This window comes from Lepidochelys olivacea (assembly GCF_965140295.1).
Source record: "Lepidochelys olivacea isolate rLepOli2 genome assembly, chromosome: 25".
In the NCBI taxonomy this organism is placed as follows: Eukaryota; Metazoa; Chordata; order Testudines; family Cheloniidae; genus Lepidochelys; species Lepidochelys olivacea.
The window spans coordinates 9,179,676-9,192,288 of NC_140435.1; the positions used below are offsets into that span (position 1 = coordinate 9,179,676).

The 12,613-nt window shown below is 49.8% G+C and overlaps 1 protein-coding gene across 2 annotated transcripts; it reads right to left on the minus strand.

Annotated features, from left to right (window-relative positions):
* Positions 1-651: 651 nt before the first annotated feature.
* PLEKHJ1 (pleckstrin homology domain containing J1) lies at positions 652-12,603 on the minus strand. 2 transcript variants are annotated; one of them, XM_084614187.1, is made up of 6 exons: positions 12,368-12,603; positions 11,136-11,203; positions 8,792-8,858; positions 6,074-6,164; positions 5,453-5,516; positions 652-4,358 (listed from the first exon to the last, which is right to left on the minus strand). In XM_084614187.1, exons 1-6 carry the CDS (start codon positions 12,459-12,461, stop codon positions 4,293-4,295), a joined length of 450 nt encoding a protein of 149 aa, XP_084470313.1. In that variant the 5' UTR covers positions 12,462-12,603; the 3' UTR covers positions 652-4,292. The 2 variants fall into 2 exon arrangements, with proteins under 2 accessions (XP_084470313.1, XP_084470314.1); XM_084614188.1 differs by lacking the exon at positions 12,368-12,603 and adding an exon at positions 11,440-11,804.
* Between the last annotated feature and the right edge of the window lie 10 nt (positions 12,604-12,613).

Below are 12,613 nucleotides of genomic sequence, written 5' to 3' on the forward strand. Positions count from 1 at the left end.
ATGGTTTAAAAACATTTCCTCAATGGGTATCTTGCAGTGGAGACAAAAGGCCTCACTATTCAAAGCATTCACATGCTCCACTGAATAGGGATGGATTTAAGGCTGGGCTTATGTGAAGAACTTACAGGGTCACAGCAACACACTGAACAGGTGCTCCATGCTTAGACACACATTTTCTGGAGTCCTTCCTTTGCAAGGCTTCCCTACAGTGAGTCAGGCCCCAGTAGAGGAAAGCATGTCAGGAGAGAATTCAGTAGCCTTTGACCTGTAGAGGGGATAATATTGGCTGGCCCATTGGGCTTATTTGGTGCTCCTGCTATGGGATCTCTGCTGTTACACTCCCACTAGGAATCTCCTACTTCACTGCCCTACTCCTGGCAGCTGCTGTTGATTTTCATTTGCCATACCCATTTCAGCCCCATTGCTGCAGCCAACCATTCTGGCTCAGACATGGGTAACAAGGGTGATGCTTTCAGCTATAGTAGTCTTTCTATTGACTCTACGACAGTTACACCTCTGGTCTGCTGTTTGCTTCCTTCCTGTCCAAAGGGTCATATCATTTTGAGGGTAGGTGTTTCCAAAGCCCATAAGTTAAGAGCACAAATCCCACTGAAAGTCAAGGGAGCTTAGGTATGAATGAAAATCCAACCCTTACTGATTGCAACGTTTATTCCCCTTTCAACCTTTCTTTTTGAAGAAAATGCACATGGGATTCTTACACAGCAGCTGCAATTTACGCCCAGGTTAAAACCATGACAGGTGTTTGTTTAAAACATTGATTGTACAGCCGATGAACAGCACCCATATATAATGCTTTTGTTAGAGCAACTAACCACAAAAAGGAACCTGAGCAGATGAGAAACTCTTGCATATAAATGACCAGTAATAACAGATTCCTAAACCTGTTTCCCCTTAATCCTGAACCGTAAAGCTAGTTTTAGTGAGTTACTGGGCACCCATGCTCAGATAACTGTTCACAGCATCTGTCTTCATACATTCAATCAAGTAATGAAAGTGAAATTTACGTACCTCCTAATCTAAGCAAATAGCTGGAGCTGTTCCTTGCTCACCTAATGTACCTCCCCCAACCCGAATAAAATGCCCATTTCTGTACAGTGTGCAATGGTAACTGTAAGCTTAAGGTCTGCCCTTTGAAAGGGTAACAAGAAAAAGCTAGTGTTTTTGTACAAGGAAGGCAGAAGAGGGAATATTTATACAGTAGTTTGAGTGGTCTAAATAACCAGTTCTCCAGTTCTGAAATCTTAGCTGTCATGAGCTATGTTCACATGGCCACCTGCCAGGATTTTAAATATTGTCAATGATTTCTCAAGCAAGGTGACCATAGGGCACGAAGGGACAGTCCAGTAACACAAGTATTGAGAATTGAGTCAGCCAGCATACTAAGCAACGCTGATTCTAAAGGCAAGTGCCCAAAAGCAAGCTGGCTGAACAATCAAACAAGGTTTGAACATGAGAGAGAAATACTGGGTGTAATCTTTTCCCTAATTCAGTTTATTCTGTATGAAACTACTGCATTTCCCAGCTTCCTCCTAGCTAAAAAAAGGCTCCAGCTTCTGTAATGGGATGTACCAATGTTACGGAGTTAATAAAGAGCCTGCTCCTGGCTTAGGCTGAGTTGTCTTAGCTGACTTAAAGGAGATGAGACACTGGGAATACAATTCTTGCTATCTAGCTGCTGACAGGGGGGATGGGAATGTAACCGTCACAACAGAGTTCAAAGCACCCTCTTAAACACCATTTCCTAGGTCAGTTGCTATGGAGCCTTTGCCTCAGCTTTGGTGAAAGTGGGTAAAGACTTTAACTGCAGCAAGAAGACAGCTGCTAGAACTGAGCCTCCTTTAGTAACCTTGGAAACTTTAGCAGCCCCCAGATAGCAAGAGCCATATTTAAACAAACCTTGTCGCTACTCTCAAAGGGGAGTGCTGGGCTCAGTACCAAAACCATGGATCTGTGTTCTGCTCTACCTCTGGGTAACAGCAAAGGCTAAGAAAAGGGCTGCTTGCAAATGCAATATAGAGGCAGCTGAGGTCATGTTCTCTAAAGCACAAGCTCTAGTGTGCTCTTGCCTAATCCTCTCGCTGCTTTCCAGGGCAATGAAGAGGAAGGCATAGCTGGACTCCCGAGGTCTTCCAGAGCCTCCCCCACTCTTACCAGCCAGAGGTTCACCACTGAGCAGCCTCAGAATGAGTCACAAAGTGGAGGAACAACTTCCACCCATCACCCAGCCTGCAGGCTGCTCTCCAGTAGCATTCCGTGTGGACAGGACAAATGATCAGTTCAACTCATGTACTACATCCTCTTTCCCACACTGTACAGGGCTCATCCGCTGAGTCCTAGAGCTGCATGTAGAAGCTACTAGCAACAGCCTCCATCGAACACATGTGGTCCTGGTGCAGAGGTGGGCAGGGCCCCCATCTCCCACCTCTACTGGAGATAGTAAAATGTTGCAGCTGATGTCTTGTACTAAAACAATGAGCCTCAACTAATGTTCTAAACCTGAATTATTTCCTCCTTGGGAGTCTCCTAAGAGCAGTACATGCCTGAAGCACTTTAAGAAAAAATTAGGTCAGGTCTCCCAGCCCTCCAGAAATCACTGGATTGCTTTGGTCTTTTCTGCTCAAGCTCCTGAGGATGAGGGAAGCTGCAGAAACAGATGAGGGGTGTTGTATATGGAATAAAGCCTGAAGTAGCCCTGTACAGCTATTCTTCGTGCTGTGGGACCCTGTCTCCCAGCCCAGCATGGACAAGATGTGGTTCTACACCCCACACAGTTCTACCTCTCACACTGCCTCCAGTAAAGGGGACTACAGCAGCATCCACCCAGCTGTTTTCACTAGCCCCACAGCAGGCGGCCTGCTCTGGGAAGCCAATGACTGCACAGCACCCCCCTCCCCCCAGGCAAGGGAACAATGCCACTAAGAACCACAGCTTGCTCTCAAGGTCAGGGGGAGGAGTTTGGTTTAGACTGCCTCACAGCAGGTGTCTTTCAAACCCTTGATTTGCTCACTCCTGGGTACTGGTGAGAAAGCCACAACCCCACACTGTGTGGGAAGTTGGAAGTGCATTTTAAAGATGCTGTAGGGTGGCTCGTGGTAGCTGGATTCATCTGCATTAGTTCAAAATTAGACCTTAGTAACGGTGTTGAGCTGAGACAGGCCCCAGTAACCCTGTGTGCATGTCACAATGCAATCGCTGCTGCTGTAGGTTTGTGTAAAGAAATGAAGACACTGCCCCCTACAGCTACACTGTCAGCCGGAGCAGCAACAGCTAGGGAGGGGGGCAGGAGCACCAGCAGTCACATAAGTTAACCCTGTTTAGAGTAAGGGCCAGTTCCTCCTCCCTCCATTTGGGGGTAGCAATCCATAACAGAGGAGGGCTTCCCTTACCTGAAACAGCTGCTCCCTGCATCTAGCTTCAGTAGCTGAACAATGTCCAGTACAGATCTAGCAGCTAGAGTGGGCCCAACAGAGTTAAGTGCGGGAGAGGGGTGAGTCTGGCATTTCAAGGCCGAGGACCCCACCGCTATGAGCAAAGGAATGCCATCGGCCAAAAAAAAAAAAAAAAAACCCCACACCCCCTTAACGAAAGACCCTCCTTCTCCCTTTGAGATTAGCCACTTTTGCAAAAGCCAGCAAAGCATCAGCCACCAGCTGGCTCAGGGCACCCAGATGACAAACTCCAGGCGTGCAACAGGCGGCCTGCAGAGCTGGATGGCCAAAGCCCTGAGGCCATTCCCAGCAGAAATGCATGTTTTTGGCCTAGAACAGACACCGGCCCTCTACCCCAGATCACCCCTGCCTTATAATAGCACCATATGCTGGAAGACCCCTGGGCTGCTCCCACCAGGACAAGTCCAGCCAGGTTTCCACATCAGCATCATAGCTGAAATCCCCTGGGACTCTGAATGAGGGCTTTCAGTGGCCCTAGGGGCTAGCATCTAGTGAGTAACGGGCAGCCCATAAGTCCCTCAGCCTAGCAGTTTTATGGTCCATCAAGTTAAAGCTGACACAGCAGTGGCCAGTTAAGACTCTTGCTGCGGGGAGATGGGAGCTCGGAGGGGCTGAAGACAAACAGGAAGGGGAGTGTGCAATGAATCCGTTAAAAAAAAAAAAAAAAAAAAGACATACAAGTTATCTGGCCCATAAGTAAGTCACTTGGTCCCAGGAGCTCCCCCCGACAGGGGGTTGGTGTTTTCACCCCCACCCCCCACCAGGAGGTGGCTGAATGCCAGTTAAGCCCCACTGGGCTGGGTGGGGACGGAGGCTGCCAGGTTACAGCTTGCGTGTTCCCAGCTGGAATCGGGCTTCCTCGGAGATTCCGTACTGCTCCAGGGGGTCCTGCAGCGAGAGCACATGCCCGTAAGTAAGGGGGAGCGAGGCACCCAGCCTGCCTTTCCCGCACAATTCAAGGGAGGTTTGCTCAGGCTGATCTCAGTGCCTCCCCTTATAGGACGGGGCCGCCTCACAGGGCTGCAGTACACTGGGACAAGCTGCAGCATATGAGATTATACAGCCAGAGCCATTCCTTTACTTAAGGCCTGGGCATCCGATTATGGTCAAATTAACTTCTAGACTGAGTGTTGATTCCTAGTCAAAGCAGGAAACACAGGGTGGCGGGATGGGGAGGTGTGGCAAAGATCAGTCCATCAGCCTTTCTGGAGGCTGTAAGACAGTCAGTTATGTGGGTTGGTTTTTAGCCATCCTAGTACAGAAGTGTGTGTGCTGGTGTCACACAGTCACCCTATGGCTTGCTAGTCTCTCCGTTAGAAAGCAGGAGCAGGGCAGAGGTGGGGGAAGCCCATGCCTGCACAGGCAGAAGGGTGCAGGGATGTTACATAGCCCTTGCCTGATTTTGCCAGGTTCAAACATTCATCAGTGTTAAATTAGTAAGAGCTCTGCCAGATGAGAACTGGGCATCAGGACAATTACACGCCTGCTTCACAGCAAGCCCCATAGAAGACATGGCACGACATGCTGTAAGCACTTGGCATTGCATAGGCAGGTACTTCACCTGAGTCCCAAGCCCCTGAAGGACAGAGTCCCAGCCACCCCCACACACCAGTGCCACTGCACCGAGCAGGATCTAACCTGACCTGCACTAGAGGTTCCCCAGCTGGAGGCATGAAGTTAAATGGGCCATTGCTGCCGCAGTCTGTACAGCAACCTTGGGTGCAGGCAGGTTCCTTAAAACCGATTGGAAGCTCTGACACCGATGGTTTCAAGAACTAAGTTATTAAGGGGTTGCTCTTTCCCAGGGGCTGCAACAAGCCCAAGGGGGGAAAAAACAACAACAACCTCACACAGTTCTGGTTGCTCCAATTCTCTCCTGGTATAAACCAGGCAGCAACCCCCCCACCTCTCCCTAGGGACTGACTATTCCTGGCCTTAATGGAAGGAAAGGGGCTAGCGGATGATAAATCAGAGACACTCACCTTCCCTGTCATCTTCTGAATCTCATTCCGATAGAAAATCAAACTTCTTCTCATGAACTCGTAGCTGTAAGACGAGGAGTGTCTAGCTGAATCGAGGGGATCTATTTCGCATGCTGCTCAGAGCCCTGTAGAAGGTCTCTGCTCTAGCACCGGTGAACATTCTTGCAGCAGTGCTCGTGGGGATGGGGCAGACTATGCTAGATGGCCAGTGGGCATTTCCCCCACGGGCCACGGCAAAGGACCGTTGGCTACAGCCACCGTCCCACCCTTGTCAACAGAGCGAATGCGCCTTGTGGCTTCCTATAGTCGTCTCTCCACAGAGCTCAGGCGCCAGTTTTCCTAGTGCAGTGCCAGAGGCCGTGATCAGGGAAGCCACCAAACAGCATGTGAAGGATCAGTCCAGGCCCAGGAACAATTCCCTATTCAGCGACCAAGATAATGACGTACAAGAGATGTCTCTACTGCACTGGGCAGAGAGCTCCTGGTGCTGCTTGCTGCCAAGCGAGCTCCCTCTTCTCCGCCCAAGTCCAGTGGGGCACACCCAGGGCTGAGCTGTGTTCTGCAGAACACGAGAACAGTGCAATGGTGGAGAAGCTCCCCCCGCCCAACCGGCTGCCCTACCTGGCTCTTCGGAGAGCCTCAATCCACTCCTGGCATTGCTCCTCAGTGTCACATTCAAAGGAGTATTTCCTGTCTGGCTCCTCAATGAAACCTGCCGGGGACAAGGAATGGATGGCTGAGAAATGCTCCCTCACCCACCAGCAGGTGTCACTACGAGTTCCTCAACACCAGTGACCCCTTCGCCTGTGTCAGGCCACAACTATCCTTTTATTTATTTAAAAAGGGCAGGAGATCCACTAGCAGAAATTAGTAGGACCAGGCCCCAGCCCCCTTTCTCTCCCCATCATCTCCTCACTCAAGCCCCTTGTATAGCATGGCCTCAGAAGCACTGCCCCACGGGACACACCCAGCCTCCCAGTCACACACTTTGCAGTGGGACTAAAGCTTTAGTCAGTTGCTTTCAAATCCTGACGGGGCAGTTTGAGGCAGAGCTGCTGTGAACCCCGCCCCCAGGAAAGCCAGCGGCTGCAGCACCCAGTAACATGGTTTGTCATGGGCACAGCCCAGTAACCCCCAGTCATTTTATTCTCTTGGAAAAGTTACACAGCAGCCAACTGGGGAAAGGTCACTGCCAGCAACTGTCCATCGAAAGTGGCACAGACCCAGTGAAAGGGACTCATCTCCCTCTTAATGCACATTTACAATGGCTCATGCTGAGAGGGACAGCTCAGTGGTTTGAGCGTTGGCCTGGTAAACCCAGGCTTGTGAGTTCAATCCTTGAGGGGGCCATTTAGGGATCTGGGCCAAAAATTGGGGATTGGTCCTGCTTTGAGCAGGGGGTTGGCCTAGATGACCTCCTGAGGTCCCTTCCAACCCTGAGATTCTATGATCTATTTGTACCTTTCATCCCAAAAGACACCCTACCACAGAGCTATATGAAGGATACACAAAGGAATCAGCTCATGCATCATTGCAATGCAGCCACCTCTGGGATGGAACAGGGCAGCTGTTTAAACCACACCAAATTTCAGGAGAGGCAGCAAAAAGCACCACATCTCAAAGCTTCAGCAGGGAACCTAACAAGGGAGAACATAGCTGAACAAGTTGGAATTAGGCTCAGTGTCCTGGTCAAACACTTCAGTTCTCAAAGAGGGCCACCTCTATGCGAAGCAGTGCAGGCAAACGTCTGAGGGAAGGAACCGCCACCTTGGTCTGCTTTGTTGCTGACCTGCAGTCTGTTGTGCTGCTGTGCAGAGCTTTGGGATAGCTGGAGTCTGTGACAGTCATTCCAGTGGGATGGCAGGGAAGGGCTGGATGGCTCAGTGGGGTGGCAATAGGCTGCAATAATCTGTCACTTTCAGAGCACCTGACAGACTCCGGCCCAGGACAGCAGTGAGAGCTGCTGGCTCATCATTAGTTCATGCGAAGGGAGCTTTGATGGGTCTCATGAGCGTGACCATCACAAAAGCCACCACTAATTGCCCCATTTTGTTGGTAGGCTGAGTAAACTCGCCTGTCGCCCTGGGAGGTGATCTTTCCGGAGCAGGAGACACCTTGTTGGGATGGCATGGGAAGCTAGCAGTGCCCTTGCTGTACCCATTCAAGGGATACAAGACTCCGGTCTCTCGGGCTGCCAAGCCAGCACCTTTTAGCAGAAAGCTCATGTCCCAAGGTTACTGCTCTGCTGAGGGGCCGGGAAGGCCCCAGAGCAGCAGGAATTCAGGCGGCAGGCTGGTGCCCAGGCAGCTCTCTGTAGGCACACTGTTTCAAGAAGGTCCAGCGGAGACCGTGGGAGTTTGCCTCCATTCCAGCAAGCAGGGACTGAAGGCTCCGCACATTGAAGCAGCTGCGCCGACAGCCAGGCCAACAGATATGGGGATGGCCTTGGAGGAAACATCCTGTTATTTTTGCCACATACCATTTGCACAATGATTGCTTGTTGGATGAAAGGCTGCTTACAAAGGACAACAGGCCACGAGCCAGCTGGAGCCACTGCTATCGACACAAGGCCAAACAGCATGGCGGGAGTACCGCGAATAGGACAGCCCTGACAAGTACTTTATCTGAGCCTCTTCATTTTATTTTTACCAGAAAGAAAGAGCCTAGATGCAGCAATGTGTCAATATCCAGTCTTCCCAGATGAGAATTTCTTCCACTGGTGTTTAACAATTCATACGCTTCCACTTCTCCTTTTATCCCACCAAGCTCTACAAACTGCACTCAGGGATCACTTCAGCCAGCAGTGAATGCAGCCACCTCTGGGACAGAGCACAGCAGCTACTTAGCACACAGCATCACTGTATCGCAGCTTAGGAGAGGGAGTGAAGAACTGAAAATTCTTACTGAAAAGCCTATTGATAATACAAGGGGGAGCCAAGAGACAAAATATATCATTTGTCCAGGGCACCAGAGCTAGCGTCCTGACTGACAAAACGTGAGACAGGGTCTTGGTTTTCACACCTCAGCCATGAGACCGCCTCTTCAGAAACGCAGTAATTATACCACAAAGTGGCAATGATGCAGTACAGAGAGGGAAGAGGGGCCTCTATTGAATCCCCAACACCACTTCCTACAACACCCAGGGTTTTCCTTAAGCGTCTCCCCTTTCAAGTACTGCCTCTGTCCCATTTGGGATCTGACATCCCCCCACAATACGGTACATAAGCTGACTCCAGAAATGTTTACACTTGCCCTTTCAACACTTGACTGAGAAGGAAAAAGTTACACACCACATTTTAAGGAGAGTGAAATTCATGAGAATCTTTATCCAAAACTCACTGATTGAAAAGACATTCTCCTCTTCTTTGGTGATTCTACAGTGTTCCAGCAGCAAAGCTCCAATTGGCTAGAAAGAAACCCAAAGAGAAGGTTTAAGACACCCCTCCCCATTGTTCAGCCAGTTCTATAAACATGCAAGACATCGTCTTGAGAAAGGGAACACTGAGAGTGATGTGGGGGATACAGTGACTGATTCGTGAGAGAAAGATATAACTGAAGAGATGCTAGTGCAGAAACTACATTTCCTAAGGTATTTTAGTTCTTTGGTACTAGCTAGATAGTCACAGTTCTTTCACGGTTTCCCATGTCTAGTTTGCTATAGCAGGGCTTTCACAGCAACTCAAGCAAGCAAAAATATTTTTAAAGATAGGAAGACACTGATAAACCACAAAAACTACTGAGGGATAGACTTCAGGGAAGGCATCGTAACCAGAATAGAACTGAGTGAGTTTAACGTGGAGTGTTCTTTAGGCAGCCAATTTCTTTATCTCTGCAGCCAGGCTGCACTGTATAAATATATTTTGTGCTGATTAGTATTTGTACAGTGCTTTGGGCATTTATATTTGCTCAGTATCATTTTGGTGCTTTAACAAACAGCTCAGTGATCTGCCCAAAGAGAGGTGAAGGTAAAAGTTTATTTCTAGTTCTCCAGAATCGAGTCTGCAGAGCAAGTTTGGCTGGAAGCTGCAGCAGGACAAACTGAAATCCAAATTTAGGTTTGGTAAAGAAAAAGCATGAGACTTTGCAGAAGACTAATGGAATGCGTCAGGGCATTCAAACAATTACATTTATTTTAAAACAGTTTATTTTAAACAAATGAATTTCACCTGCAAAATTTGCAACTTATATATTGGTGCATATATATATATATATATAGGGCATGAGCAACCAGAGAGCAAAGCTAAGTATAAACAAAAGTGAAACTGACTATTCTATTCTTTGTCCAGGCTGAATGAAATGCAAGAGACAAACAAACAGAAGAGAGAGCAAAGATTTTTTTTTAAAATCAACTCAGTTTTAATAAAAGGTGTTATTTGTATCATGGCTAAGTATCCCTTCAGCACACATTACTCTAAGCTTACAAACTATTTTTGGACCATTTTGGATCATCTACCCCTAAACACAAAGGGAAATATTTATAGTTTCTAATGGCCAGGACAATTAGCAGAAGCAGCCAAAATCACGTAAGCAGAGGTGGAGGGAAATCTGCTGCTGGCACTGGCCTCTAGTCTCAGGCAGTCAGAGCTCTAACACGATTTCACAATCACCCAAGCATGATTGTGAAGTGTGGCATCTTCTTGGCCAGATCCTGTGATTGTGACTCTCAGAGGAGATAGATAAGAAGGAGAGAATATCCTAAAGTGAGAGTGCAAGGATTCTTAGCCCTGGTCTACGCTGGGGGGGCCGGGAGGAAGGGAGAAAAATCAATCTAAGTTACGCAATGATAAATCGATCCCCGCTGGATCGATCGCTGTCTGCTGATCCAGCGGGTAGTGTAGACATACCCTTAGGGTCACATGTATTTGTGATTGGCACAAACTACAAAAACATCACCCCCAAAACCTTGTCTTCAAGATTGTTAAATGGCATAGAAACAACAATGCCACACTGCACTCATCATGCATCTTATATCCAAGCACTTTATAAAGTGGGTTTTATTACCACCAATGAGGAAACAAATGTAAAGATCGATCAAATGACTTGCTCAAGGACACGCATCAAGTCATTTGCAGGAACAGAACACAGGAGTCTTCAGCTCTCAATTCCTCTGCTCTAACAACCAGACTTATAAAGGTCCAAGTAAGGAATATTAATAAAACACAGCTATTACATTGCTTCAGGATTTTCTTTTTACTTTTACCAGGTCTGGCACATAGGCAATGATGCAGGCATTGTTTACAAAGGAATCCCAGTTCCATTGGTAGGGGATTAGTCTAAATTTAAAATCCACCTCACTAGTTTCACATACATGAATTGCAGTCCTGCACAAAAGCATGGCAATGATTGTGTTTCAGAGATCGTTTTTGGACCATAGCACGAGAAACACAGTGGCCAGGGTTGGGTAGCACAGTGGTTACTTATCAGACCTAGGCCAAGCAGAGGTTTCATAATGTTTGTCAAACACCAACAGCGAACATCACATCATGACTATTTCAATTGTACGTTCTTCAGGGCATGGGCCATCTATTACTCTGTGTTAGTACAGTGCCTAGCAAAATGGGATTTTACTCTTGGTTGGTTCTTAGACACTGGTGTAATAAACACATTAAATAATAAGGCAGGTTCCTGTGACACCAGCTCTAACCAGCACACGCAGCCAGTTTGCCGCAGGTTATTTCCATACCTCTGCTTCATCTGTTCGGAAGTAGAAGAGAAAGTTGACAACAAGCTTCACGAGGCGTTTTTTCAGCACTGCAAAGAAAAGAGAGCATTCAGAAGTGAAGTCTGAGAATTCAGAAGTGGAGGACGGAGAGCTGGAGCTGTTTGGGAAGGGAAGAGACAGGCCCATTCCACCCTCACTGCTACACAGCAATGTGCTGCTAGGCTGCATCTCTGCCTTGCAGATTAAATGAACCCTATGAGGCAGCTCCATTAGAATTTAAATCACCACTGCTTATTGTAAGCGGCTTCTGGCATTTAATTCTCACTTGAACAGCTCTTTGGTGACCACACCTCAAGCAATCTTGAGTCCATCCCGGACTCGCCAGCCTTGGCTAAGACGTCACTGATGAATTATAAAACTATAATCACGCATGCTTCCATAGCAGCTCCCAACTGGTAGGATCCTAATGCATGCCACCAGCTGTACGTGGCAGGCCACAGAAAGGCAGCCGCCTGCAGGGCGGAGGGAGGCAGCCCACCCACGTGCACCCCCTCCCCATGGGGAGCGAGGAGAAGAACTCAGGGGTGGAGATACCAGCACAAACGCCTCTCTTAGGGAAAGCACCCACACGGTCCCCGATATCCCCACAGGGATATGCACAGTGCAGGGGGCTCAACGGAGCGGCCCGGGGAGGAGGAAGGGTAAAGAGATGGCTTCAACTGTGTGTGTGTGTGTGTGGGGGGGGGTGTTTGCTAATAACGGTCTCCTGGGTGGGAGAAGTTGATCCCCACTCCCCACGAAAGAGCCCCCTTCCACCAGACATGGGCACCCCCTGCCTTCCCAACCCCTTCCCCCACCCTTATGGCTCACCCAACACCCCTCAGGCCCTGGCCCACCCCCGGGCTCTTCCCCCTCATGCCCCCCCCCACTTAATTCCCCACACCCCCCCCACCCCCACACACACCCCACACACCCCCCCACCCCCACCCCCCCCACACACCCCCCCACCCCCACACACCCCCCCACACACACCCCCCCCCCCCCACACACACACCCCCCACACACACACACACACCCCCCACACACACACACACCACACACACCCCCCCCACCACCCACACACACCCCCCCCCCACACACACCCCACCCCACACACACACACACACACACACTTTGGTCCTGGCTCTGCCCCACCGGTTATTCCCCCCAGCCCAGCCCCGCCCCGCCCCGCCCCGGCGGCTCCGCTCCCTCACCGCTCCCCTTCTTGGGCACCCGCATCAGGATCTCCGCCGCCTTCTCCGCCGGCTGCCGGGACAGGGACAGCAGCTCCCGCTCGCTGTAGCGCATCGCGAGGTCCCCGCCGCATCCCCCGGCCCCGGGCGCGCGCACCTGCGGGGGCCAAGCGAGCCGCTCCCCGCCCCCCCCCAACGCGGAAGCGCCTGGCCCCGCCCCGAACCCGGAAGCCTTTTGTCTCTCGTGACCCCCGTGGCGAACCGGAT